This window comes from Apus apus, chromosome 2 (assembly GCF_020740795.1).
Source record: "Apus apus isolate bApuApu2 chromosome 2, bApuApu2.pri.cur, whole genome shotgun sequence".
NCBI classification, from domain to species: Eukaryota; Metazoa; Chordata; class Aves; order Apodiformes; family Apodidae; genus Apus; species Apus apus.
Window position 1 is genome coordinate 38,780,732 of NC_067283.1, and position 27,974 is coordinate 38,808,705.

Genomic DNA, 27,974 nt, shown 5'->3' on the forward strand with positions numbered 1-27,974 from the left:
AGTAAATATCATATATTATACTTACATGTGCACAGTAAGTACACTACTGCTCTAGATGTTTCAGTGTCATTGCTAGAAGTGATAATGATATATGATGATGTATCTGGGCTGACAGCTGAAGGAGAGAGACAAATCTGTAAAATTCTCTGTGAATGCACAACCTGTGGCACTGTATTACACATCAAATCCTTTGGCCTGAGCTGAATTAAGTATGATGTACAACTAGCATTTATTGTACCTGACAGTTCAGTAAATCTGAATCGTGGTCCTATAAGAAAACTGAGAGCAGTTTTGCTATTCCCCAGGATCCTAAGAAAAAGGGTTATTCAGTAGTGGTTAACATTAACCCTTAGGAAGGACTGTAAGTAATTTTAGAGTGCACTTGGCGTTTTCAGAAAAAAACTGTACCAGAAAATCTAACCACCAAGGACAACAAACCTTTCAACGTGTGTACAAATAATTAACCACTTGAACGAGTCCCATTGCTTTGCCCTAGCAGAACTGTTCACAGTATTTCCACCTAACACTTAATGTAACAGGAGTGAGGGTGCAATACACATGGTAAAAGGAAGAAACAAAAGCATGGATTAAATATCATACACTATGTTAATACTTAAATTTCTGCAGATATATTCTAAGTGGCTCACATATTTTTGTATATTTAAATTTAAATAGATTTTGCCTTGATGGGGAAGGTAAGGGAAAGGTATTCAAGGACAATTTAAATCACATGAAGACAGACATTAGATTAGAAGATTTGCAAAACCTATTTTAAGCTCATGTATGCCCTCAATGTATTTGAATTTGAAATAAAAATACTTCAGTGATGCAACTAGTTTACATGATTATCTAAAGCTTATGCAAAATACACAGCTCTACTTCAGGATGAAAAATAAGCCGGAAAATGTCAAGAAGGCAGCTTCTGTCAGATAATTGTAGGTCTGTTGCTCAACTAGCGGAATACAAAATTCAGGGCACCAAATTAAAACAAATCATATGCTTTCAAATGTGAAAAGCTGTTTAAGTTTTTGATGTTATCACAAGAGTAAAAGGAACACATTTCATTGGCAATATATACATCTACCATTAAGAACAACAGCAATATTAGCCACATATTTCCAATATGAAACGAAAGTATGGAAGTACAAGGCATTTATTTATTTATTTTCCATTAAAAGACAGTAGACTATTTTCTAGTACATACACTGGCCTTTTTTGGTGATACTCTCATGAAGAATGTGTCTACAGCTGTAAGTACTAGGAGTGTTAAGACACAAAGAAAATTGCATTTTACAAAACACAGTAGTTTGATTTTGAGAATTATCTTCAATCAAAACCTTCTCTAAATTAGAAATGTGGTTTTTTTCCACAAATATTGATCAGTTGCACAAAGTTAACGTGTAGTTTTATGTGGAGCAGTTTTTTTTTTGAAGATGTGAATTTCAGAGGTACAAAAACAGTACAAACACAGTAATATCACAGTTCTATCACATGGCCTTCATTATGAGCTACAATGATATTTTTATAGTAGAGGAAGTACCTAACTGATTGACTCAACATGCATACACAAAAAAGGTAAAAGGAAATGTCCACACTTCATGTCACATTCGAGAGAAACTAAAGATTTGATATCATGGTATTCTTCATAGTAAGTTTGAACAGAGCTCTTCTAGTCAAGACAAGAAACCAGATTTGAAAGGAAAAAAAAATAACAAAACCACCCTCCTGTTTCTTGGGAGGATTTTCCTAAGCTTTCATTACTTGAATTATGATTGCTCTATCGTTCTACAGTTTTACAGTTTATTATCTTTTTTTCTTAAATAGAGTAATAATCTCTAGATAATCTCTACAAGCTGAAAGGTATGATCTTAACATGAAGGGCCATGTAAGCAGATCAACTCAAAAAATAACACAAAAATCAATGAGTTACATTCAAAGAAAAAAAACAGCTGTTGCAGGTCTGGGTGTCCTTATAGAAGCTAGAAAAGGGGAAATTCAATTTCTAAACATTTTATTTAGAAAACAGTGATATTTTATTTATTCAGAGCAGTCTTATCCATGTTTTGACAAGTTGTTAATCAGTTACAGTATTATGAAAAGGAGGTTATGAGGGCTGCTATTTTTCATCAACAGCATCCGATAATGCCATGTCCTAAATAAATGAAATATGTCACTGCTTTCCACAGTTCTACAGTTTGCACCACAGAATGTAGTCAACTCTGTGATGAAGAAGGTATATTTCGTAAGACATTTTACAACTTCCCTGACTGTGCCAAGCCTGGATCAATCAAAACCAGTCAGACTCTGGTGTTTGGGTAAGAATTTACTTCTTCAGAAAAAAAAATGTCTTTCAAGCACACTATGAAGAGTATAAGCCAATGCCACATTCTGCCTTACTGAAATGACTAACTACCCCCTAGTAAAAGTATATATATAAAAAAAAATCTTCTGAGAGTCAAAGTCAAACAATTTCTCAAAATTAAAATTTACTGCACGTGAGCTCCTACATCACTCAGAAACCAAACAGTGTTGTGTTTGTTTTTTTTTTTTAAGCTTTGATAACAGACACTATTCTGCTGACCCTTTCAAGAATTCCACATAATGTCTTATGGTTAACATTAGGAGAGTTATCACTGAGAGTGATTCTAAGTATTAGTTTACCCCTTATGGCATATATGAATATATGCCTTATATTCAGGCTTATTATAAATGCATATGCATATTTATAAGAAACATCCTGGTGAAATGAGTTAGATTACTCACAAAAGTAATAGTTACTGCTCAGTTTTTAGTGTTGCAGAATTAGAACCTTAATTTTTAAAGATTTGGAAGAATTTTGATTTTTATCTGGAAGTTGGAGTGCCCTTTCTAAGGCAATAGACTCAAGCATTTTTGCAAGGCAACAACGTATATGAGTACTGAGCATTCTACTCATGCCAAAGAATTTCTGAAGAGGAGTATGTCAAGCAGAGGTCTGACAACAATTGCACATGTCTTGAGCATATTGCGGTCATGGCCACATGGCTTAACAATATAAAGTGAATATAAATATTCTTATATAATTACTTATTCCTCTTCCTGCTGCCATAGTGATCTAGTGAAAGGCCTGGGAGGAGGTTCCGCATCCCAGTAACTGTCAAGTCTCCCCAAACCAGCTTGCTCCCAAGTTCCCATCTGCACAGCTATCTGGCTCCCAAATTAGTTCAAAACATTTTGATTCAGAAAACCACAAAGTATTACCACAACCCTTTTATATACAGAACATAATGCATTTTCATATATGAAAAAGTGATGTTTATGCAACATATATAACATAAAGTTACTGTGATTGCAGTGTGTCTTAAAATACAATAAACTGAGCTGCATGGTTTATAACCAGGACTAGGCAGTCCCAAAGTGGTGTTAGAATCCCAGGGAGGCAGTAGACCGTATGGCACTTGAATAAAAAATAAGGCCAAAGCAGAGATCAAGCAAGTAGAATGTCTAGAAAAAGAAATAGTACTGTCATATTAATGCATGCATTACATCCACACACTTTCCTGAAAATACATGTACAGTTTGTGCAAACCCACAAGAAGGAAACACATAATTTACTGCCAGCAACTGCTTCCTGCTAAAATTGTCAGCAGCCAGGAATTGAATCATTTGTTGTTTGTTGGGAAGTTACAAATTTAACAAGGGTTGGGATAAAAATTCACTCCTGTCTACAGCATAGTAATCAAATTGTATGAAAACCTATGGGCCTATCTGTACATGTACAAACCCTCTGCATCCAGCACTACATTAAATTATTGTTTATGTATGTGTATAAAGTGATAGATGGGAACTAATGGATCTGCACTTTAGGAATCCACACTCCTTGATAACACAGAGGCAGTTCCAGTGGTAAGCACATGAGAAATCTTGTAGAAATAATTGAAGGTTTATGACTGAACAAAGACTATTAGAGGCCAGATAGAAACAAGCAATGTAACTACCATTTCTGTCATTTAATAGCTGTATTGATCATAATTGATTGAGGTGAACTCAGAGATCAACATGAGAATGTTCTGTCCAAGGGCTGATCTACATTTAAATTTTCCTGTACTCAATCCCATTTCTTCCTGCAATACTGATCCCACAATATTTTGAAAATACACATTTGTTCAGAATTTCCAAACATCAGGTAGCCTTGAGAAACTGACGGTGCAATGTGGCACCACACGACAGTCAGTCTTGGACATGACCAAGCACATGTAACTAGATGCTTACAGTAAAGGATAACTCTGTTGAATATACTGTATTTGCTGCATGCACACTAACGACAATGCCAGCACTTCCAGGTCTGCCTGTAATCCCAGGCAAATATGTAGGAGCCAGTCTCAGAGCAATCAAGCTGGCAATAAGTCTGCAGAGTATTCAGATTGATGTAATATATCCAGAGGTCTTCCCATTTGTGACCTGGATGAGTAACTGTTGCCATTCTTCACTGATATGCATTGGTTTTGCATTAAAAAAAAAAATTAATAAAATACTTTGTGACTCCCTGAAGACATTCAAAAACCTGCCTGGATGTGTTCCTGTGGGATCTGCTCCAGGGGATCCTGCTCTAGCAGAGGGTTGGACTGGATGATCTCTAGAGGTCCCTTCCAGCCCCACCACTCTGGGATTCTGTGTGTTTTCTGCTCCCAAACTTTCTCTGAATATCTCTAGGTAGATATGAAGCAGAGCACCCTTACTACCATAAAATGAAGTTTGCAAACAGACATTTCAACTTTTCTTCCATTGCCACTGACAAATATCAAATAGTGGGAACAACCTGGTGCAAATTTTGTTAACAATGATCAGTGGCTTTGACAAACAGTAACTGCAGAGGCTGTGTGCCAGTGAAAAGAATAACTGCAGAAGTTCTCTTCAAGATCTCTGATTCTGAGGATGCCTGAGGAAAAAATATATCTCGGTAACATTTACCATTCAGGATGTAGGCAGAATGGGTTGAGATTTTTTTATTTTTTTTTTGTGCCATAATCTAAAATACTCTCATTTGGGATGCTCAGGAAATAACTTAATCAGACACCTTTGTTAGAAAATCAAACTAACAAAAGATGAGATTGATTAAATTTTAGAAACTGTGGAAAATTAAGGCTATTCAAAGTAATTTAAACACAGCACTCTTGAGGCAGTGTCAGCTTAAGAAAAGTTTCTGTTGCTAGGAGACTATAACAACAAGATGTTTATGTAGCAAAAGTACTTCTGATTTATCGAGAGCAAAATGGCTTGATTAAGGAATAAATAAATGTTAATTAATACACCTAACAGCTAATAAAAACAGATTTATTCAAAAATGGTAACAGTGCCAGAAACCTGTCCTGATGGCAAGCTAGCTGCTGTCTTAATTTTCTTCAAAGCAGATTCACCAGCAGCCGGTCCCACCCTCAGTGGGTACCATTTGCTCATATAAGAAGGTCACCCTCCTCCCAGTCAAGAAAGTTCTCACACAATTTGTTCATGGGATAGCTTCATTCTTCAAAGTAAAACTTAGAAGAAATATTGGAACATGCAAAGGAATCCTTCTGCTCTCCTTTGTTACAAACGCAAGATAATTTTGAGCTATATCTCAGAACTTTGAGAAGTTAACAGCCTTATTCTCTGTAGCCCCAAGAATCTTCTACATTAAAATACTTCAAGAGAAACCAAATTATTCTTTCCCAGCACAGGTCACTGCTTAAAGCCAAGAAGTAAACTGTTACAGAATTCAATTCCTTGATGCTGACCTGGAATCCAGATCCAACTATCACATACCTGTTTTCCTATATGGAAAGGCAGGTGCTTAACATGGCAGATACAAGAAAACCACAAGCCCATTCACCTTTGTACAAATTTATGGATATTATTTAAGATGCTAAATTTTATCATACAGTTTGGGTAAATACATACACATCACCATTTAGTAAAGCTCAGCAATAACTAACTAACACAGATGTGTTTTAACTGCCTGGCTGGTCATAGACACTTGCCCAGGTCATGAACAGAAGCATTCTCCAGTGATTCCAGCACATTAATCCTTTTTCATTTATTCTCATGGATTTAAAGGGTACCTCTAAAGAAGTTTAAGATTTATACAGCTGTTTCACCCAAGAGGTGATGAACCAAGTTAGTCTAATGACAGGGAGACTTAAGTGACTTTTGTGTTAATGGATACTACCCCAGCTCTCTGCTTTATAAAAAACATAAAATAAAACTCTATATAACACCATTAAAGATGGACTTTGATAAAAAGAGTATCAGCTCTAGCATGAACTAGCATACCAAGCATACCAAACAGACCATAAAATGTACCTATTCAGGGAGCTAACTTGTGGAAACTTCATTAAAAATAGTTGCATTAGTTGCATTAATCTCAGTCAGCATAAGTGAATAACATAGATTATACTGTTCTCCTGCATTCTCTCTTCATAGCAAGAAAACTGATCAATGAACGACTTATCAAACCTGAACAATATAAATCTGCTGAGTTCATCAGAGCAGTTGCAAAAGACACTTGAATAAGATGAATGACTTGGGTACAGATTCTCTGGCTGGTCACCAAGGACCTCCCATATCAGGAGAAAAAAAGACTTATCACAGATAAACCCCTTTCTAAAATCTTTCAAGCAAGCCTGTGAGAAAAGTGTCTTGTTGATGTGGGAATGCAGCTAGAGCTGTAATGCAGCTCGACATAACACTGCTTTGAATTAAAGTTCTCAACTGTTCCCATGAAACCTAGTATGAGGACCTCTTAGATGTAACTGTCTTTGTTTTCTACAAAGAAAAGTTCTCTGTGGGACTTTATCCATGTGAGAACAGTTACTCTTAGCCAGCAATTTTTCTTCTTTAGAATATATCTAAGACATATGAGCTGTGTATATTATTTCCATGAGATAGATAGATATATACACACACATATATTAATCATCTTTTCATCTCATGTAAAGGACTCAAGTTCATGAGAGATTTGCATTCCAGCTTTGATTTTGGTGCTGGTCAGCATTTTCCTTTTTTGAAGTGCGTATTAATCCTTTTCATCCACCTTTTTATTTGCATTGGTTTAGTCATGTTGTAGAGCAAATATGAGAAGAGTCTGATCTCAAGTGTTGAGTTTATAAACTATGTCTATATGTTAGTTGTTCTATCCACAGCAGATGGCAATCCAGGAGGAGAATGTGCAACTGCAACTGCTCTTATATGGAGTTCTAGAGGAAGGAAAAGAGAGGAACAACTGGCTGGAGAATAAATGTTTGAGGAATTGTCAAGAAAGAAGGATAGAGAAACAGAAAGACATATACAGAATATATGAAGAAAAAGTAGTCTTCAGCTGGACTGCAAAATAAAACCCAGAAAGCACAGGTCTTATCATAAAAGCAATACATATTCTTTGTCCTAAACTACTGCTGGATTAGGCCAGAAGGAGCTCCAAAACAGAAGTGTGAGTGCACATCAAGAGCTGTTAATGTCATTACTGGAAAGAGCTGAAGCTACATAAAAAGGAGTTGTACAAAAAATGTCTTATTCTCAAAGATGAAGTTAGCATCCCAATAATATGCTGGAGTAATTTCACTTTTTGCAGCATCCTTTTACCATCACAGCAGGGCAAAATACCCCAAACTAAATTAATGCATCTGAAAGAACACTTTTCAATACAGTACTGTACAACTCAACAAGTATCACAGATGCCATGTCTTTAATTATAGAGGTTTCCACTATATCTCATATGGTGCGGAAAATTTATTCCTTGATGAATCTTCTCTTTATGCAGCAAATTCCATTCATACCTCAAAAGGCAATGAAAAACAAATTACATTACATTCATTAAAAACTCTTGGTTTTCAAGTTTTCTTAACCTAGCAAACTCTGTGGTTTTGAACAATGCAAATAAATTGTACCTTTAACCAGCGTTCTTCCTCAGCATCTTATCTACCTACCTTTCAGCAACCCACATCATCTCCTTAAGAGCAAAGTAATCATCTGATCACCATTTATCATCTTGCCTTCCTCTGAGACAATTCCCTTAATTCCCAAAAATAGATTTATTCAAGTCAAGAAAGGCAGCTCTTGCAGGAGTATGCAATAGAAGGGTAGGCAGTTCTTCAGTGAAGTAAGTTTGAAATTTAAGCATGCTCACATTGTAGTTGAAAATATAGTCACTCCTTTAATTGCAACATATTAAGTTTATCCATCTCCCTTTGAAAGCACTAATAGACTATGTTTCTCGTGCATACTTCAGCAACATAGACAGTTTTGTCTGCAGTTGTTTGTCACACTGCTCAAAGGTGTGCTCTGGGGAGGTCCTGGATAATGCAGAAAAGGTCTACCCCACCGCTCCAATCTGGCTGGTGTCCAAAGAACTCCAGTCCAGAACCTGTGTAGCCAACTTGTCATGGCATGACACAAAAAAGTTAATTGGTGACAGCACATACTGATATAAGCACATCAGGTTCAGGCTAAAAATGGATTACTTTTGGTTAGTCTGGTGAGCAGAAAGAGCTGGAATCAATCTGCATACTTCTGTCCTGTAATATTCTCCAATGGGACAGATGGACCTGCAGGTGCCTTTTGTGCTTTCAGCTGATGATGTGGCTTACCAAGGAATTTGCAAATCACAGTGCAAAATATCTTCTTGGGGATTTTATAATGGGAACACAAACTCTTTCTCCTCTGATTTATTTGGATTTCTAGCTCCACTCCAGCTCCTTTTGGGCCAGCTCATACCTCTGGGACGTCCATTTCATATTTCTGGAAAGTCTTATCTCGTAAGACAAGCTCTCCTTTGGGCTATAATCTTGTATGCTTTTCCTTTTTCTTAATGGACTTCACGATCCATCTTCAATGTCTGACAAAACTCAGGCAAGCTTCCCAGCTCACAAAGACTACTTTCTCTGTCCTTGTTCAAAACTCTTCAGCTTCCTCTCTTGAGACATACTGTCATACATGCAGGATTCCTCATTCCCTTTCTGGGAGTTCCTGTGCCCTTCAACTGTCCTCTCCAGACCCCCTATTCCTTCACAAGTCACCTGATTACCACAAGGAACATTAGGAACTATTTCCCAAGCTACTTGCCAATTTCTTGATCATTCTTTCCCATAAAAAGTGTCATATCATATGACAAGATGACTAGCTCTTAGTTCGTTGTGCTATACTGAGAATCATGTCACAGGGAGCAGAAAATTCTCATACACATATTTTGAAAATCGACAGTAGGATTAAATGGCAGGTGTAGCATCAGGAATTAATTTAGAGTGATTTTAAGCAGAAAATCTCATTTAATCATTTGAAAAGAGACAGTGAAGCAGCAATATTTCATTATTTGTTATGTAAAAATTAAGGGTTTATCCAGTGCAATGTAGCCTAGAGCCACACTGTCAAAATAACAAACAGCTCTAAAATAGTAGATGTGATCTTCTTGGCACCCAGTACACCACATGAGAGCTTAGGCTACTTTTGTGTGTAATAACTAGATTGTTAATTCCCCTATGAAAATACAGCCTGAAAGATTTGCTTGCATTTGAATAAGCTAACTCTATTAAACATTCCTTACTGGTTGTTTTAATCATGAAAACACCTAGTGAACTCAATAGGTGTTGGAGTGAATAAAGAAGGATGATCAGAGTCTTTGGAGACTGTTAAAAATAGTATCAACAAAAAAATATTATAGGTTATATTGTTCTGTAAAGCTAAGTACTTTTTTTCTATAGTTATAGAAAGTCTTATAAAAAACTGTGCAACAAGGACCTTTAAAAGGAAAAAGCCCACATATATGCTTGCAGAGCGGAAAAATACCTATCATATTTGATAGTGTACAAATGGCATTCTCAAGGTACTACACTGCAATTTTTAAGTTCATTACTTTTCAAAATATTTGAAAGTTAGAGGTGGACTGAATCAGAATTATGCTGAAATCTTTTAAAATATAAACAGCTCTATATCACTGCCCATTTCTATAGTGTATGTCTCCAAAACTTCAAGCTTAGATCACTGTAGCAATTCTCCCTTCTTCCTCTACCACATTCCACACTGTAGTTGGAGTTACACATAAAGATAAGACCATGCAAAATTTACTCCATTCGTGTGCTAAAAGGTGGTATGTCTTCAGTGATGTAAGTACCTTATCACATGCCTACCATGGAATGAAACTTAATGAAGATAGATGAATGCACACAAAACATGGAAAAAAAAAAAGTCAATAGCTGTGAGAGCCCTGGTGTGCATTTCACAGGGCAGGCAACAAATTATATTAAGTTTCTAAAAATGTGGTAGTGTGTTGCTTGTATGTGTTTGCTCACACATGCTGTCCAAACATGTTTGAATTATTATGCCAGGGAACAAGATCTTGAACAGAAAAATTGCCCCTGCCTCATGACTGAGCAGACTTTCAGATTTGGCAAGAAGCTGTCTTTTGCAAATCATTACTGAGCTAACAAAACAGAACACCAGTAAGGTCATCTATGGAAAGATCCATAACTTCTGGACAAAAAACCATATAAAATTATAATACATTCAACCTGAGAGCCAAATGTTTCTCTGAGAAAGTAGTTTCCATTCCCTATACAACTTCTTATGAGTAAGGGACATTTTTAGGCTATGATCTATGCAAACTTCCAGTGAATCATGTCTCTGTCTTATTAAAATTACACAAATAGAAAACCGTCAAGCAGTGACTATAGTTTTCTGAGGGATGAATAACTGTGACTGGTAATTTATAGTCAACTATATATCGAGTATAGTCAATAGTGCATCCAAATAAAAGTAAAACAGAGTATAACTGGTTTCTTGATTAATGATATCACATACTGACAATGCTTCAAGCTACAGTTCTTGGGCAACTGAGAATCAAAAGAGCAAAGCTGCTGACAAGTGTGACTGGAGGTAATGTGATTTCTATAAATATGAAATAGTGCTGAGTTACATCTATCAACAGTTATCTCTACTTGAGTACTTCAAAACATCAAAGAGTTTACTAGCAACTGTGTGGGAAAAAAAAAAACCACATAAAACTTGACATTTAAAAAAACCCAAACTATCTGTATACATTTCACTAAGAATTGCTTTACAAATCTTGAACTACTGGTCTACCAGGCAGAGAACAATTGTGGCACTTAGTCTCTTGAAGAAAAAAAAAAAAAAAAAAAGTTAATTCCTACAGAATTGTTTCAGCTGAGTTGCCAGCATTTTTCCTAAGTCATTACTGTATTCCTTACATCCCTGAAGCTGAAGTGTGTGTTGGGGGGCACAGGAAAAGACAACAAATGTGTATAATACACCAGACAACAAAAATATTCAAGATTACATCTGCTGCTGTTAAGCAGCATGATTAAAAAGTCTAGAGCTGTAGCATCCAGTAATCCTTCAATGACTATTAAGATTTATCATCAGGTTCATTCTTAGCACATATATGTCCTGCATGAGTTATCATCCATCAATCTCTCAGATACAAATTTTAAACTATTACTTGCCCTCTAACAGGATTATTTTCTAAGGCTAATTTATATTCATTACCTACTCTGCATTGTTTGTAGCAAATTTTATGAGCCCCGAGATTTTGGGAAAATTGTAATTATGATGGTATGGTATTAGTTTCTTTAAGTCTATTCTGTATATACATACCATAGATTTACATCTTAACTGTCACAACACAGAAACCTGACTATCGAAGTGCTTCTATATAGAGTCAAATTTAAATTGGATGCAAATAGCTATTGTACTTAGGAAAGTATAAATCCATTTGGCAAACTGGAGTTTTCTCAACAAACATAATGTTTTCATTAAAGTAAACATTCAGAATGAAATACAAAGTCAATAATTTAATGGTAATGTAAGTATAGAAGGTTAGTGCAATATAGTGGTCAATGTAATACTCTTAAGATTGATGTATTTTGTTGCATACAGAAATACATAGAAATCATTAAATATTATTACATTTCATGACAGGAAGTATGAGTGCTTTGAAAATTCAATCAGGTTTCTTTGTCAGTTTAATAACAAGAATTTTAACATGCTGCTGCTAAAAACCAGTGAAGCGTAGTATTGCATTCAAGAGACAGACTACAGCTAGATTCTAATTCTCCGTCTGGCTGAGAACAACCGAAAACATCTTAACTGTTACACGTTACTTTATTTTTCTTTACGCCTTATACAGAATAAATCAAGAGAAATAACATTAAGGATGGATTAACGAGAAACTACACCTTTTCTTAAATTCAGGTGCTTTCTTATTATAGTCTCACAAATTAACTTACCCAACAGCATTGTACTCACTGCTAATGAAAAGAAAGCAGGCAGTACAAATCTTCTTAAGCCTCCTGTGGCAAGAAAACAGTTAGAGAAATGAATAGCAGAAAGTCTCTGGAGCCTTTCCCTTGCCTGCTTATTTTACAAAAGGCAGTAAGGATCACACTGAGAAGTGTCAAAGCTGAATAAACCACTAGCAATTGGGTTTATACCCTGCGGGTAGTTAGTCCTTCATAGATATGATTCGACTTTGTCCAAAAACCAGTATGTGAGAAACAATGCAGAATCTACCAGAGGCTGTAGCCAAGCTTAAAACTGTAGACAAAGAAACAGTTTTCTTCTAAAGGTTTGCAAGAGAGGGCTTGTCACAGGACATAAATTCAAGCAAGCTGATCTTGCATCAAACCAGTGCATCTAAATACAGTTAATCTGCAGCTTTTCACGTTGCGTTCTACGAGGCATTCCGCTGCGGCGAAGTGGAGCCTCTGGGTTTAGTGTTGCTTAAGAACAAGAGAGCTCTCTGCTCTTCCCTGTCACTTTAAAAAGCACACTTAGCACCTAGAAAACCATGTGGTAAACTGTGGGTTTTTCTCCCCTCGAGCTTTATTATGAGGTGAAATTGGCACCTAATAATGCACATTTGATTAAAATTACTCTATTGCCTTTGTTGTAAGCAAACTTAAATATAAAGGAGCTTTTAATGATGAAATACAGAGCATTTTCTCAAAGAACAGGAAAGGGAGAACCAGACAATAAGTCGGCAGTATTCTATGATAATGGCTACTCTATAAGACAAGAAAGAGGAATGGTGGTAAATCTGTATTTCCTTCTTTTTTTCTATAAACTTGCATTCACTGCAGACAGCTGGTTTTAATAAATAAATAAATAAATAAATAAATATTATATGGGGAATTGGCATCCTCTTTTGCATTTTACTGCTTAGAAATATTGAGTATTTTACGTTTTCTTGAACTATCCAATGGCAACTTTTTTAAAAAGCTTAAACATTAGCTGCAATGCATGAGGACTTTATGAATAACAGGACTTTACTTACTATTAATTGAAATAAAGTCTTTGCATACTCAAAAAACAAAGCATGAATAACTATGAAAATGAATGAAAATACATCCAATGTATTATTATTAAGAAGTCTCAACTTGTTAATAATGAATCTTATTCTACTCACTAACTTTCATATTTTCTTCTGAAAGAACATTTTATTGTATTCCAGCTTCTGAACTCATCCATTACCAATGAAGATTTGTAAGCTTTCTGGTCCAAACAACTTTGTACTGGCAGGATAAGCAGAGCATACAACAATTTGGTTAACATGACGTGATACGAACCAAGGATGGTATTTGCAAGGATAGTCCATTTTCCAACCCCAACTTACTATAAAATACACCAAAAAAATTCTTCCAGTGTTATTCTAGACACTCACCCTTCCTGTTCATGGTCCCTTCTCCTGCTGTCCATGACTCAGCTATTCCTGTAACACTCGCATTCCTTTTTGTTGATACTAATCAAATTCATCTGTGCAGATATTTATTATACTATCCACAATTTCCATTTCTGTCTGTTCTTTGCCACTTCTACAGAACGGGCCTGTGCCTTTACCTGCTACACAGTCTTGGCATGGTTCTATGAATACTTAGAGAAGAAGCAGGAAGAGAAATTAGGTCATGCAAGGATATTTTTCTAATTTAGCACTGATCTCTCTATTGTTTTGCAAAATGTACATGTCATTCCTGAATTTTTAATTTTTAGTGAATTATGTTACATATGACAAAACTCAGAAATAGAGGGGAATGACAGTTTCTCCAATATGCAAGGGCAACAGCATTACCTAGTTGCTAGCCAAAGAGGAAAAGAGGACTGTCAGGTCACCGAACCAGAATTCCATGGCAAATACTGATCAAAATACTAATTAGTGCAAGAATATTGTATGACTGTAATTGATGGACTAAAATAGGAAAACCTTTCATCATAAATCACAGCCAGTTGAGTGCCAGTCAAATAGTAATTAACTTTCAGTCACTGTTTAATGACTTCATAACTGAGCATTAGCAGCAGAGCCCGTTGCAAAGGGAGCCAAGCTATGTTGTACTACAGCGTAACATACTAGGGAGCAGATTTCAGCACCTTTGCATTCTTAAAATAGCAATTTGCTCTTTGCTATCCCAAGCACTTGAGCCCTTCAAAGTCATTTGCAACCATCATTCTATGACACTGCAATAAAACAATTTGCCCTTTGTGTTACTTTCTACATTTCTCCTCATGTGAACATTGAACTACAGAATGCACATTCACTGGAGACACCTGCTAATAAAAAACGTTGAGATCAATACAGAAAAAGAAGTCAATCAAGATAGCTTGATACACTATATGTAATTAAGCCTATGACACATTCTACTCCAAATAGTTTTAAGAGAATAAAACATCAGCCTAAGACACAGAGAAAGAATATTTAAAAATACAAATTGTCAGTGATTTATGCCACTGAACTGGACTTAATCTGGATTCAGTTTGGGTTTGGAAACAAAGACCGTTTTAGACTCAACTCTTCCCAGCAACCATACCAGACTGATCTTTAGGAGCTGTGGAGTCCCTCTGAGAATGTTTTATTTGATGAAAATGGGCTTGAGAAAAAAAGCTGCAAAGAAACCCAAAAAATCCTAATGCAATCCTAAAGACAGCCTGATGAAAAGATAAAATCATTTGTACAGCTTTTCTGTGCATTCTCCCTGTAGCCAATTCATTCTGGTGACTAGCTTCCCAAAAGTAGCACAGTGACACCCCAGTAAAGACTTGTTCTTCCAACCTAGAGCTTCATGTGCCTAGTGTTCATGCTACTTCCAACTCTCTGCAATAGGAAGATTTAGAACTTCTTAGGAACATTAGCACTGAACTTGAACTCTTCTGCTGTTTGGAAGAGGACCCATAATGATGCTGGGGAAAAAAGAGAAGGAAAAAATGAAAAGAAAAAGGAAAAGAAAGACAAGAAATATTAGAAAACAGTTATGGTGCATTCCACATGCTTTCTTGCCAAGTCGTATTAATCTTTTAAGACTTTGCACACTGGAGACCTCAAATTCTCTTTTTTAGTACTATTTTAGCTGACATTCAAAGATTACATTCCCAGAGTTCAGCACCTAGAGCATAACAGAGATAGCACACTGTGAGACTCACAACAAAACCATGAGACAGTGAAAAGCTGTGCTGAAAAGAGTCTTTGGTTTTCTGTACTTGATGTGTGTTGATTCTGTTGAAGTGCCAAATATTATGCCAAGAAATTCGGTGCTGAATTATCAATGTATTTAGAATCCTCATTTTGCAAAATGTCTGTAGTATGGTGAAGGTAATGGCTTGCAGGTAATTAGTCATTAGCTGCAATTTTAACTTGAAAACATCTAAGGACATTATATTAATACAAATATACAGAATTTATTTCACTTAAATCCTTATATAGGAAATTCAGGATTCTAGTGAACAGATGATGCAACATGCATAGAATTTTTAGTTCACTGAACTTTCAGATTAGCTATAAAGCACATAGACTATCTGTAACACTAAGGAAGAACACAAGCTTACTTCAGCATTACACTTAAAACTGGAAGCAGATTTCTGGAGTCTAAACATGGAAGCAGTGCTGTCCCATGGAAGACCCTGGAAGGATATTATGTCTGGCAGCTACATTGGCACAGTGCAAACTATATTTGCAATAATGCATTTATTAACATTGTGAGATACAGTCTCTCTTTTATACCCCAGTAGGTCTGCATTATTCACTCGTTACATATGATATTTTCCAGTTGACCTGTATCTCGGAACCAAAAAGTTAAACAAAATCATCAAATGGAAAGCCAGAGAGAGCCAGAAGTTCAATTGATTCAAATCAGCAAAACTGCTATTCTGTTTGAGCATGTTTATTCAAAATAACATGAAAAACCTTTAACAACCAGCAACACTAAACTGTAAGTTGATGGGACTTAAAAAGCAGGCTCTTCCCACTTTAAAAATACAAATTATTTATCAGCACTTCAAGCTGGAAGACTTTTATCCAAGATGAACCTTATAGTATATGAATTAAAGAAATGCTTATGTATGCAAAGAATAGTCAGTATTTTCATTTTCATTATTTATTTAGCAAAATTAAAGTGTCTGAACAAGAAACTGAGTGAGAAAGGTCCGAAGACAAACCTGCCTTAGTTCTCCAGGGAAGATTTCAAGGACATAACAAATATCATCCCTTGCAACTTTAAATCACCATTTAAGTGACAAACATAACATGAATTTTAAAAGATTCTAGTCAGTCCCTGGGTGGGTATTAACCTTCAAATTACATAAACTTGCTGTACTTTTCTTGGAACGCACTTACTGATCAAACTTTCTTCATCAATGAGATTCTTGCGAAAAACAGCCTTCTAGCAATAGACTAGATAATGTTTTTAGCAACCTGGAACTATTCTGGAGCAGCTGTTAGGGAAAACAATTTCCTTATCTTGTCTAGACAAGGCCAATGAATGAAAGTAGTCATGTCAAATTAACTTCTAAAATAGCTGCATATTGCTAGCCACTCGAATTGCCACTTGGATGTCTTTTCCTAGCTACAGTTTCAGGAAAAATAAATGCAAAGGGCATCCAGGCAAAGAAAGAGAGAGAAAAAGGGAAATAGCCTCTTCGCTGGGAGAACATCCCACCACAAAATGTAATCTCAAACTGTTTGAGTGTATGTCTTATACTCTGAATTAGCAGCAAAACTAAAACCTGTTCTTCTGTAAAAACACACAGACAGGTGGTGCTGGAAAAGATGACATCTCTTTTTCTAAGTCCCACAAACTCTTAACTATACTTTGGCCTGACATTACCTGATCTTCTCCATGCTTTCGCACTCCTGGAAGATATTTTGTTGGGTTTTTTTTTAAAGTTTCAGAAAAGATGCATCAATCACTTCTGATCACACAGTTGTTACTTTACTGAAATCATTCTACTATTTCTTTTCTTTCCCAAAATTTATGTACTTCCTTGCATTCTGATTGAGTACAGATGTCTGATTTGCAAAAGTTAATTTTGAAATAACTGCATAATGTGCCATTCCCTTTACTGTGATTGCCTGAAACCTATCATTAGCCAATCAAAGAGCAAGGATCTGCATAATCACTCTGGGGTATTTTTCAGTAACTGCTCTGTGAATATGTAATTTTCCTTCACTATGCAAATTTCACAAACATATTCCTAAGGCTCTCATTGGACCTGCTGCTCAGAATTTTAAAAGATGTTATCCATGGTGCCACCCAAACTTTCTCAAAAATGTAAAAGCTCTAGAAGAAGAATAATGGGAAAATAAACAGGAAAAATAATTTAGAAAAAGAGAGCTTCTGTGTTAAAATATTAGAAGAATCAATAGACAAGATAAGCCTCTGAGTTGCAAAGGTTAACAACCATGACACCTTGACAATAACCACTAATGCACATGAAAGAACAGAACATAGGTTAACCTCTGCTAATGTTGACTCCCTTAAAATATAAAAAAAAAGAAAATAAATAAATCATTGTTACCAAAAAAAGAGTCCTTAGCATTCAAATGGAGCATGTCTAATTAATAAAATGCCATTCTAAAATTTATGTTCATAAAGAAACATATTTTTAAAACATCTGAGGTATCCTTCAGGTTCAAAATGTGTGTAGGCTTTGCTGATGACTTTAACTGAAAGAGGATTATATCTTCTCTTTCAGTTCCTTTACTCTCTGCAAATCAGCTACCTAACTGGCCCAAAGCAACTGTCAAATTTTGTTGACTTGCTATACTTGGTTAGTAGAATATATGAGACTGTGCTGTACCAATTCACTTGTTATTTCTAATAGAAATAATACGCCTAATGCTGTTCAGTCAGTCGCTGCCAGTTATTGTCATAAATACAGATATGTACTGGAAGTTAAAGTGATTGTTTTTTTGTTATTGGTAGCTATATGAATTTGACAAAAATCCTCAAATTAACTTGAGTGCAAATAATGCATTGAAGCATAAATAACATCATACATTTATCTAGTATGTTTAGTTTGGCATTATCCTAAATATACATTTAAAATGTTAGATGGGTTCTTTGAGATAATGATGGAAGAAATAGATGGGAAACCCTGAATATTAATATCACTGCTGATGTCCATGGAGAACAATCTGATAAAACATTCGGATTAACAACCTCCTGGGAGTTTTACAATCAGTTCCTAGTATATACAGTGACAAACACAACATTAACTGCTGAAAATGTGTGAATGTGAATATTTTCATAGGAAGCCATTAGCATTTGGAGCACTGAATATAGGGAAATGTCATGGCAACCTACAGGACTGCAGTAACTCTTTCCAAACACATGGTAACCATGCTACTTAATTGGGAGAACTTCCAAGCTCAAAGATTGATATAAATAATACTATTTTAAGAAAAAAATAATGAAAAGTGTATTCCCAGTTTTATGAGGTATTCTGCTTTCAAAACTAAGAACATATAAAGCACAATCTATTATTCCTTAGAGCCATGAATAATAAAGAACATGCAAAAAAATTGAGCTTAATATCACAACAGACAGATACTTCCATCCTAGCAGCATAAAAATATGCCTACTTACACTCATAGTGAGCACTAAGTCCAAGATGAAATATCAACAGAACACTCAGCCATGTATAAGTTGAGATGAAAAGGGCTCAGCTCAAATTCAGAGTTTTCTGATTTTGAATGCAGAGCTAGAAAATACAACTCAACCCTAACACACATTGTCTTGTGATGAGAGATGGGCCCAGCAGCATATTATGATAAATCAGTATGTTGATTATTCCAAAACAACAGCATTTAATAGCCATCCCATATCCTACCATCCACTGAAACTGAAGGCAGGTTATGACCTATATGAGGAGTAGAACCATCAAAAGAAGTGCTCAAACATTCAAAAGTTTTTTATGTTGATTTCACAGGTGAGTATCTATTCTCTAACTGAAGCATTACTAAAACTTATGACCACAAGGAAGTCAGAATGCTTTTTAAAATTTTTTTTCTCAGGAACATAATTTGGACTCTAATTTTGCTCTAATTTGCATCAAAATCTTTAAATTCTGATTCTATGAAAAAGAATTTGTGTTCTTAATTTAGCTCCCACATGGTTCTGTTTGTCTTGTGGATTGTCCTGTTCATTATGGAAGAGTGAGGAGTCTGCAAGTCAACATACATGGGCAGTCATGTCATTTAAGTACTTACATTTTTAACTTACATAGGTTAAAAATTCCCCCCAAAAAAAGTTAGTTTAATTGGCTTTTTGGTTTGTGTTTGTTTTAAACAGGAAATCCATTTAGTAGCCTCACTATGCACCAGCTGTGGTTTTAATTTGTCATGTCTTAAGTTTCTCTAACAAATTGATTCCCAAAAAAGGAACTATTTCCATGTTGGTGATTTATATTTAAAGTACCACTTTTGCAGAGCTTCAGCAAAATACAACACAGCCTTTACACACCTGTGCACAGTAAGTGTAATTTCTTGTAGCACCAATGTCCTGATATAAACAACTTCAGACCGAAAACAAAATAATTTCAGACAAAGAGATCTGCTTATGCAGGTAGAAGCTACAATTTTTACAAATATATGGAGAAAAGAGGTGAGACAGGACTCAAATAAAATAATGTTGTCCAAACATTAGTTATCTACTACATTTAACTATGACATTCTGCTCAAATACTTTTATTAAAAAACTTCTAACTAATTTTCCAAATTGAAAATACAAACTGTGAACTCTTTTGGAGTAACTTTCATGATTTTTTATTTTAGGGGTTGTGGAATACAGTCAGGACACATTTTCAAGTTTCCTTTTGCAATTACCCAGAATAATTTTAAATGAACACACAGGCAGCTAGAGTAATTTTTTTTGCCCCAGGATACCATCTAGTTGCTGTATCACAGAGACAGAGGTTTACTGTGGGTCCTGTGCCATACCTGGTAGCTAATCAAAGGCACCTCTGAAATGGCAGAAGATACCTATATACTATATTTATACTAGCATAATTGCTCCAGGATTCTAATTGTAAAATATTTCAGCAATACAACAACTCACATTAACTTCTAAGTATAAAGAAACATGCTGTTGCTGACTTTATGTCTTAAGCTTCACCTGTTTGTCTAGTGAAAGTATCATGTAGCTAAGACTGTCTGACATTCAGCAGAAACAGAAGAAAATTTGTTTCCAGTCCTTCAAACCAGTTTTCACTAGATATCCTACATATCACATTATATAAGCAATAATCTCTCACCAATAATTTTGAGCTTTACTACTTAGAAAAAGAAGAATTTGTATGTTTGGTTAGACTCCATTTTGCATACAGGGTCAGAGGCTGAGTAATATCACAGTTAAAATAGTTTCAGAGTACAGTTAAAAATCCTTAGACAAGACAAAGTTTGTTTAAAAATATGTTACTTATTAATACTTTCAAGGAATCACAGGATCACAGAATTACTGAGGCTGGAAAATACCTCTCAGATCATCAAGTCCAGCCTATGACCTAACACCACCACATTGGCTAGACCTGGGCACTAAGTACCACATCCAGTCTTTTCCTTAAACACCTCCAGGGATGGTGATGCTACCAGTACCCTGGGCAGTCCATTCCAATGCCTAATCACCCTTTCTGTGAGGAAGTGCTTCAAAATCCAACCTAAAACTCCCTTCTTGCAGCTTCAGGCCATGCCCTCTCATTCTGTCACTAGTTGCCTGGGAGAAGATCCCAACCCCTACCTGACTACAACCTCCCTTCAGGTAGTTGTAGAGAGTGATAAGGTCCCCCTTGAGACTCATCCAGGCTAGACAACCCCAGCTCCCTCAGCCTCTCCTCACAAGACTTTCCCTCTAGTCCCTTCAGCCAACTCATTGCTCTCCTCTGGACCTGCTCCGGCACCTCAATATCTTTCTTGAAGTGAGGGGCCCAGAACTGGACACAGTACTCAAGGTGAGGCCTCACCAGGGCTGAGCAGAGGGGGAGAATTACATCCCTACTCTTGCTGGCCACACAACGGCAGAAAACTTTCTGAAAAAAAAAATAATACAACTTGTTTTTATAACTCCACAAAAGGATATTAAATAAGGCAGCACCAGCATATGAATAACATTGCAGTGGTCAGATGCTTTTATATGGCCATTTTTATATCATGAAAAATTATATTCTTTGGCACATACAAACAGAAGTAAATGTATGCCCTAGCTACATGGTACGTAACTTACTCAGTCATCATACCTTGATTTCTCTATCTAAGGGCATGAAAGAGTTTTCCTTTCCATCATGGCAAATAGACAAGATCCCAGTTTACAAGGTAGAATGTATGACAGCACATAATCACAGAATACAAGTAACATTTAGGCCAAATGCAAATAAAACTTAATAGAATATGGAAAATTATTTTCTCTAGTAAATGCTTGAAGTCAATTTCCTCCCTTTTAAAGCAGGGCATGTTATAAGATGACCTCCTCTTTTGGCAATACACAGAATTACAGCAGAGGTCCTTCCTCATAACCTCATCTAGTCCACAAGGTTAATGGCAATCTATCTCATTAATCTCATTTTATCCTCCAGCTAGATTAAATCTGATCTTGAGTACACAGTACACAAAAATACTTTTGTTTTTAATGGAAATGGAAAAATGTATGTATTCTGGACAACAAGTACTCTCTATGACTTCAATGTTAAACTATGAATTTTGTCAGAATGCTAGCAGCATTCTAGCACTTGATAAGCTAATGGAATCATTATGCCATCTTGTATTTTTATGTCCTCCACCAGATGTGCTTATTTATAAAAGGTGTAATCTCATATTTTCTATGTTTCTATGTAAATCGTATTTAGACAAAATGAAAATCCTGTGAGTTTCAAACCAGCCTGAATAGATTATAAAACTATTCTATCCCAAAGAGCATTTAAGTAACAACTGTACTGAGGATTTTTTTTCTTTCAAAAAGAGTCTAATATTCTCTGCGAAGATGTCAAAAACATGACATGAACTCAGTGTTGCAAATTTATTGTAAATTAAAGTGCTTTCCTTGTAGCTTCATGACATTGCCTTCACTGTTATTGCTTAAATAACGAGTGCCTATTCCTTTACTGGATAGGCTGTTGTCACTTCTTGTGATGAAATCTGACAAAATAATTAGCAGGAACATGTTTTCCCTTTTAATACCACTTATACCAGGAAAAGCATTTCCTGGTTTAGTTAGAACATCACAAATGACCTTTTGGGTATCAGATGGAAATATATTCAGATTTTTATCTTTTCATTTTCACTTCTAATTCAAATTATTCCTAGAGGTTAAGTACTGAAGCATTAACAAGATGCACTGTCACCTACTACTCTGCAATATGCTATAATTCTCTCCAAAAACATGCCATCTAAAAATAACTCTCTTGAAGTGTTGTTTGTTTGTTTGCTTGTTTAAAAGGTAAGCTTTATTCCCCTACTCCCCCATCATTGCTACAAGGATTCTAACACCTCTTATACAAAAACCACTCCTATTTCAACATAAGTCTAATTGAATATTATTTTCAAATTTTGCAAGTTTATCTGAAAAGGAAAATAAAAAAAAAACAAACACCCAAACAATACTCCTGTCTTCTCTGTTGTGGTGAAGAGTTCTGCAAGTTGCAATCAGGAGTACAATAGGCTGCAGAAAGCTCATACCCTTGTAGGACTGAATCTGTAATGTGGAAGAAAAGTACAAAAGACTTGGCTGTGCACTATATCCTTCCCTCTAAGAAGCTGTTTTAGGTCCTTCACTTTAATTGCAATTATTAACTATATTGCTGTACCATTCACCATCTTTAATCAGGCTGTGGGTCTCTTGGGAGTGAGTCTGTAAATAAAGACAATCTCCATCCTGAATAACATGTGCTATAATTTCAGACACAAGAAGGGACCAGCATGATAGCACGGGAGTGGGAATAACCAAACAAAATGTGATCAAATAGCATAGTGACCCAGATACATGTTTATTTCAATGGCTTCCAACTGTTTAGGCTCAAGTCAGTGCAAAGGAGCATAAAAGGACAAAAGTTAAATGCATCTTTAATGAATTTATGAACTATGTCTTAACTTCACATTTAACTTGTGCCTGAAAAGCACTAACGTTACCTTTACTTAACCCTAGGATGCAATGAGCTTGGTTCAGGACTCTAATTTCTTCTAGTTGCTTATTCCAAAGGAGCTCTTTCTTAGCTCCTTCCAAACTCTTCTGATCCCACTTGATGGATCATTATTGCAGTGTCCCAGAAGACAGTAAAAGCCTTGGACCAGAGGGCCTATAGGGCACCAGATTTAGAGTCTTCATCTTCTGTACCACCCTTTTGATGTGCAATGCCCTTGTAGTAAGGTAACCCTTTTTTCACACCCATGCAGTGCTAGACCACTGTGGACATTACCATGTGAAATAATAAAATTCCAAGCATTTGCTGATTATAGTAAGTTTTGCTTATAACAGCAACTTTGTAACTGTTAGGCCAATTAGTGTATCTCTGTCACACTGCAACACGATTTGTTTTTAATGTTAATTTTGATCCATCTCTGCATGTGTGGTGCATGTTTATATTTAACAAACATTTGTGACCTAAGTTTAGGAAGCAAGCTGACAGTTAGGAACTTTCACCGTGGAAAAATAATCTACTTAAAGAAATATAAGATAAGCCACTGAGCCTCCTTTTCAAAGCAGTATGTCACACCCAACAACATGAAACCATCTAACAAATAATTTCATTTGGTGGACTGAATTTAGTATTTTAATTACTCGATCTAGGCCAGCAAGTAGACCATCAAAGACTCGATGGTCAAGAATTATGACACAGGCAACTATTATTAAAAAAAAAATAATACTGCTATAGTATTACAATTCTCAATTATAAATGTAAAATATTCAATGTTAAACAAGCCTGAGTAGTGATGAAAATGTAAGTACATTCTGTTCTACAAGCTATTATACTAAGATTCACTTTCTTGTCTTGTAGTGCATTATGCATATGTGCCCCAGGCAGAAATAGATTTTTCTAAATAAGCTTATTAGGCAAAGTTTATAGAGTGTGCTGTATCAGAGCCCATATAGCTGGAAAAAAATCATTAAACATTGTAGAATGTAGAATTCCAGTTTTCTGGAAGGGACAGCACTGAGTTTTGGCAAAGACTATGGCAAATAAATCTAATGATATCAAAAGCACAGTAAATACAACTATAAATTGCTCCATGTGGTTCATTGCCCAAGTCAGACTTAAACATCCTTATTTTTTAATATTGTGGTTACAATTAAATCCCCAAGCATTATTTATGTTGGATGAAGATATTAATATCTCTAGCCTATGACTATTTTAAGAACATATATTACTATATAAAGGTCAGTTTCCTCCTTTACAGTTTGAATCATCAGCCTTTACACAAACAATTTAAAAGAGAGGGCTAAACTCTCAAAAAGCCATTCTTGAATAGAAAGAGTTCTTTTGGCAAACTTGTACTTATTTGCAGCTGTAAGGATGACTCAGTTATTTGCAAAAGAGCGTTTATACGTAGATTCCCAATTACTGTGTTATAAATGGTATCATTCTAATTGGCTATTGTCTTGAGCCAATATTGGGGGGCTACCGAGGGAAGAAAAGAACAGTTTCCCACAGCTATTTTGCAGTGCCTCCTCATTTATTCAAGATAGTTGGTGGACAGCAGAACAAACAGAGAAGTTCATGGAACACTTAGATCTGCAGATTAAGTACTTTGGGTTAGGTAATACTTTAAACACAATAAATTTTCATTGGAAGAAATATTCAAAAATATATTTTTAGATGCACTTATATGGCATATTTGATAAGACGGATTCATTTCTTTACAATAAGAAAGAATACCTCTTCTGATTTTGATAGTACCAAAATTGGTTTTGTTACTCTGCACATGGTGTAACAATTAAAGAGATCAGGAAAGTACATCTAATAAAATATGAAACAAAAAGGGGAAACTTCAAGTAAATTACACCAGAGGCACTCAATAAGGCAAGCAGCCTAAACAGGAAAAAACAGAGATGTCGTTCTGAGAAAATACAGCATCATATAATTTTACTTTCTTTTTGTAGTAATATGTAGTTCATCTGAGAGAAAAAAAAATCCCCCTCTGTTTTCTCAAGTGACAGAGACTCTGTTTCATTTCTGAATATGGACTTCTTAAAGTTTCAAATTATCAGCTGCTTTGTATCTTTTCTTTTTTAAAAAATAAATAATAATAATTACACTATGCTTTTCCTTTTTATGATTGCATTAGAAGACCTCCTTTGCCTTCGATTGCTCAAAAGGACTGTATGATTTAAGGCTGTAAAAGGCTTCCACAACAATACAATTTTTAAAAATACTTCTAAAAACATTATATATCAACCCAATTTTTGGTAAGAAATTATTTGCCACCATTTGAAAGATGTAAACTGCTGCATATATTAGCTATTGTGTTTTGTCAGTTATTAGAGCTGTCATTCTGGTCACAATAAATATTATTTTTTCACCCACCACAAAATGACAATAATGGTGACTGTAATAATTTCAGTGGAAATACTTAGGTTTGTCTTTACAACGTAGTTGTCAACAAAACTATCATAATACTACGTGGCCATAAGTTCTAAAACCGTCAGCGTTCCTGAGTGAAACAACATTAGGCCTTATCACTAAGTGATTTTGCATATCTTTTGTTTGATGCAGTCTAATCTGTAGATTTCCCATATCTCTGCGCGGCTTTTTTCTCTTGGAAAATTCTAGTAAGCTGATTATGACTCCTGCCCTGCCTTGTTTACTAAAAATATATTTGTATTATTAATTTTCCTCTTGAAATAATTGTGTGAAAAATAATTTGCCATTCTGAATATATAAAAAGAATATACAATAAAGCCCTTCTTTAACTTGTTTTTATTAGGTAGGTTGTTACTTTTCAGAGCTAAACAATATTCTACCATGTCTAAAGCCCTCAATGAACAAGAAATTACCAAGGCTTTTTCATCTCCAGTATTCTTGTTCTATTTTCCTTGTACATTTTCCCCTTATTTTCCAAACCTAAGCCATACATTTTAACGAGAGTGGACCATAACCTCTTAAATGAAGAGACAGAGCAAAAAAATAGCATGTGATATTCTCCCTAAAGCAGCTGAAAAGCACACCAGCTTAAAGAAAGAGTAAATGTTTTCCACAATTTTATCACGCCATGACGACAAATTAGGAACTCCTTCAGACTGTTTCTGAAAACAAATAATTAATTTATTTCACTTTCTCAATTCCTTTCTCCTTTTCTGCCATATAGGGTTTTTTCTAAGTTGCACATTTTAAAAAGCAAATAGCGTGTACTCTGATTTGTAATCAGTACAGAGTTACTGTAAATGTGTAGTAAGAAGTGAAGTAAATGTGAAGTAAGAAAAGATCCTTTAGTTGGTGTGAACTGTAATTACAAGAATCTTATTTTATGCAGTTTAAATTGAAAAAGGAAAAAAAAACAAAACAACCATTTCTAAAGGTTAGTGAAAAAGTGTTACTCCTGAATGCCAGTCAGTTTAGAAAATAATTTTGGCAAAGAAAGCATACAGTTGTTCCTACAAAATTGCTTCATCTTAAATGTCCTTCACCAGCCATAAGCAGAGCTCCAGCTCCCTGGTACAGCTTTTAGGGCTCACCCAGTTCAGCCATCAGAAGGTGTGCCGTTGCACACACCTGAAAAACAGAGCTAAACCTATGGCCAAAACTGCAACAAGCTAACACAGCTGCTTTGATATTTTTTCATAATGAATAAAACTATAATCTGTACCTTCTGTGAGAATTTTTTTTTTTTAATAACTTCCTAATATACTCAAATGGGAGCACCTTCAAATCCCAAAATGTCTTCTTAATGTCTTTTGAATCATGTTTATAGGTGGAATATGACTTATAAAAAAGCCTAACAGAGACCGCAGCAGACACAGAGGAAATTATTTTCCCAGGATTTATGATCATATTACTATGCAACATCAATTTTGAGAAAGAGTAAATCAGTTTGATTATTCCAAATTATCCTGAATCTTGGAGTCATTCATTCAACTCCACCCACTGCTCCATGACTTTTGGAAACAGCCCTAGTGTTTCACATCTGTGAAAAGTTATGAAAAACCTTCCAAAGGTATCTTTCTGTGAACTCAGTGGAAAAATACACTGACTTCCAGAACATGGTTCAGGCTTTGCTTGTTCCTGGCTTTGTTCCTGGCTGAAGACGGAGCTCTTGCAGGGGCTCAGGAAAAAAAGGAGAGTCGACCACCCTTGGAAAAAGGGGCAGACAACTCAAGAAGAGTACAGGGATCTAGCTAGGTCATGCAGAGAAAACATCAGAAAGGCAGAAGCACAACTAGAACTTAACCTGGGATTGAAAAAAAGGTTTAAAAATACTTTAACAAAAACATAGCCAAAGAGAATGGTCACCCTTTCTTGGATGCAGGGAGGAACATTGCTATCAAGGATGAGGAAAAGGCTGAGGTACTGAAGACCTTCTTTGAATCAGTCGTTAATAGTCAGACCTATTATCCTCAGGCTATTCAACCTCCTAATATGGATGGAGAGCAACAGCAACTCCCCATAATCCAGGAGGAAGCAGTTAATTACCTGTTATGTCACCCGGACACTCAAAAGTTCATGGGGCCAAATAGGATTCATCTGAGGCTGCTGAAGGAACTGGCAGA

General features: G+C 35.6%; 1 protein-coding gene across 3 annotated transcripts in view; it reads right to left on the reverse strand.

Moving 5' to 3' along the window:
• ZNF385D (zinc finger protein 385D) overlaps positions 1 to 27,974 on the reverse strand; it is a 417,913-nt gene that overhangs the window by 239,816 nt on the left and 150,123 nt on the right. Inside the window, exon 1 of one of the 3 annotated variants that reach the window (XM_051611829.1) lies at positions 12,252 to 12,272. The exons of the other annotated variants lie outside the window; for them this stretch is intronic. Coding sequence (XP_051467789.1) covers positions 12,252 to 12,261 — 10 coding nt within the window. The 5' untranslated portion in view covers positions 12,262 to 12,272. Of the gene's footprint in view, positions 1 to 12,251; positions 12,273 to 27,974 lie in introns of those variants that run through there. 3 annotated transcript variants of the gene reach the window in all.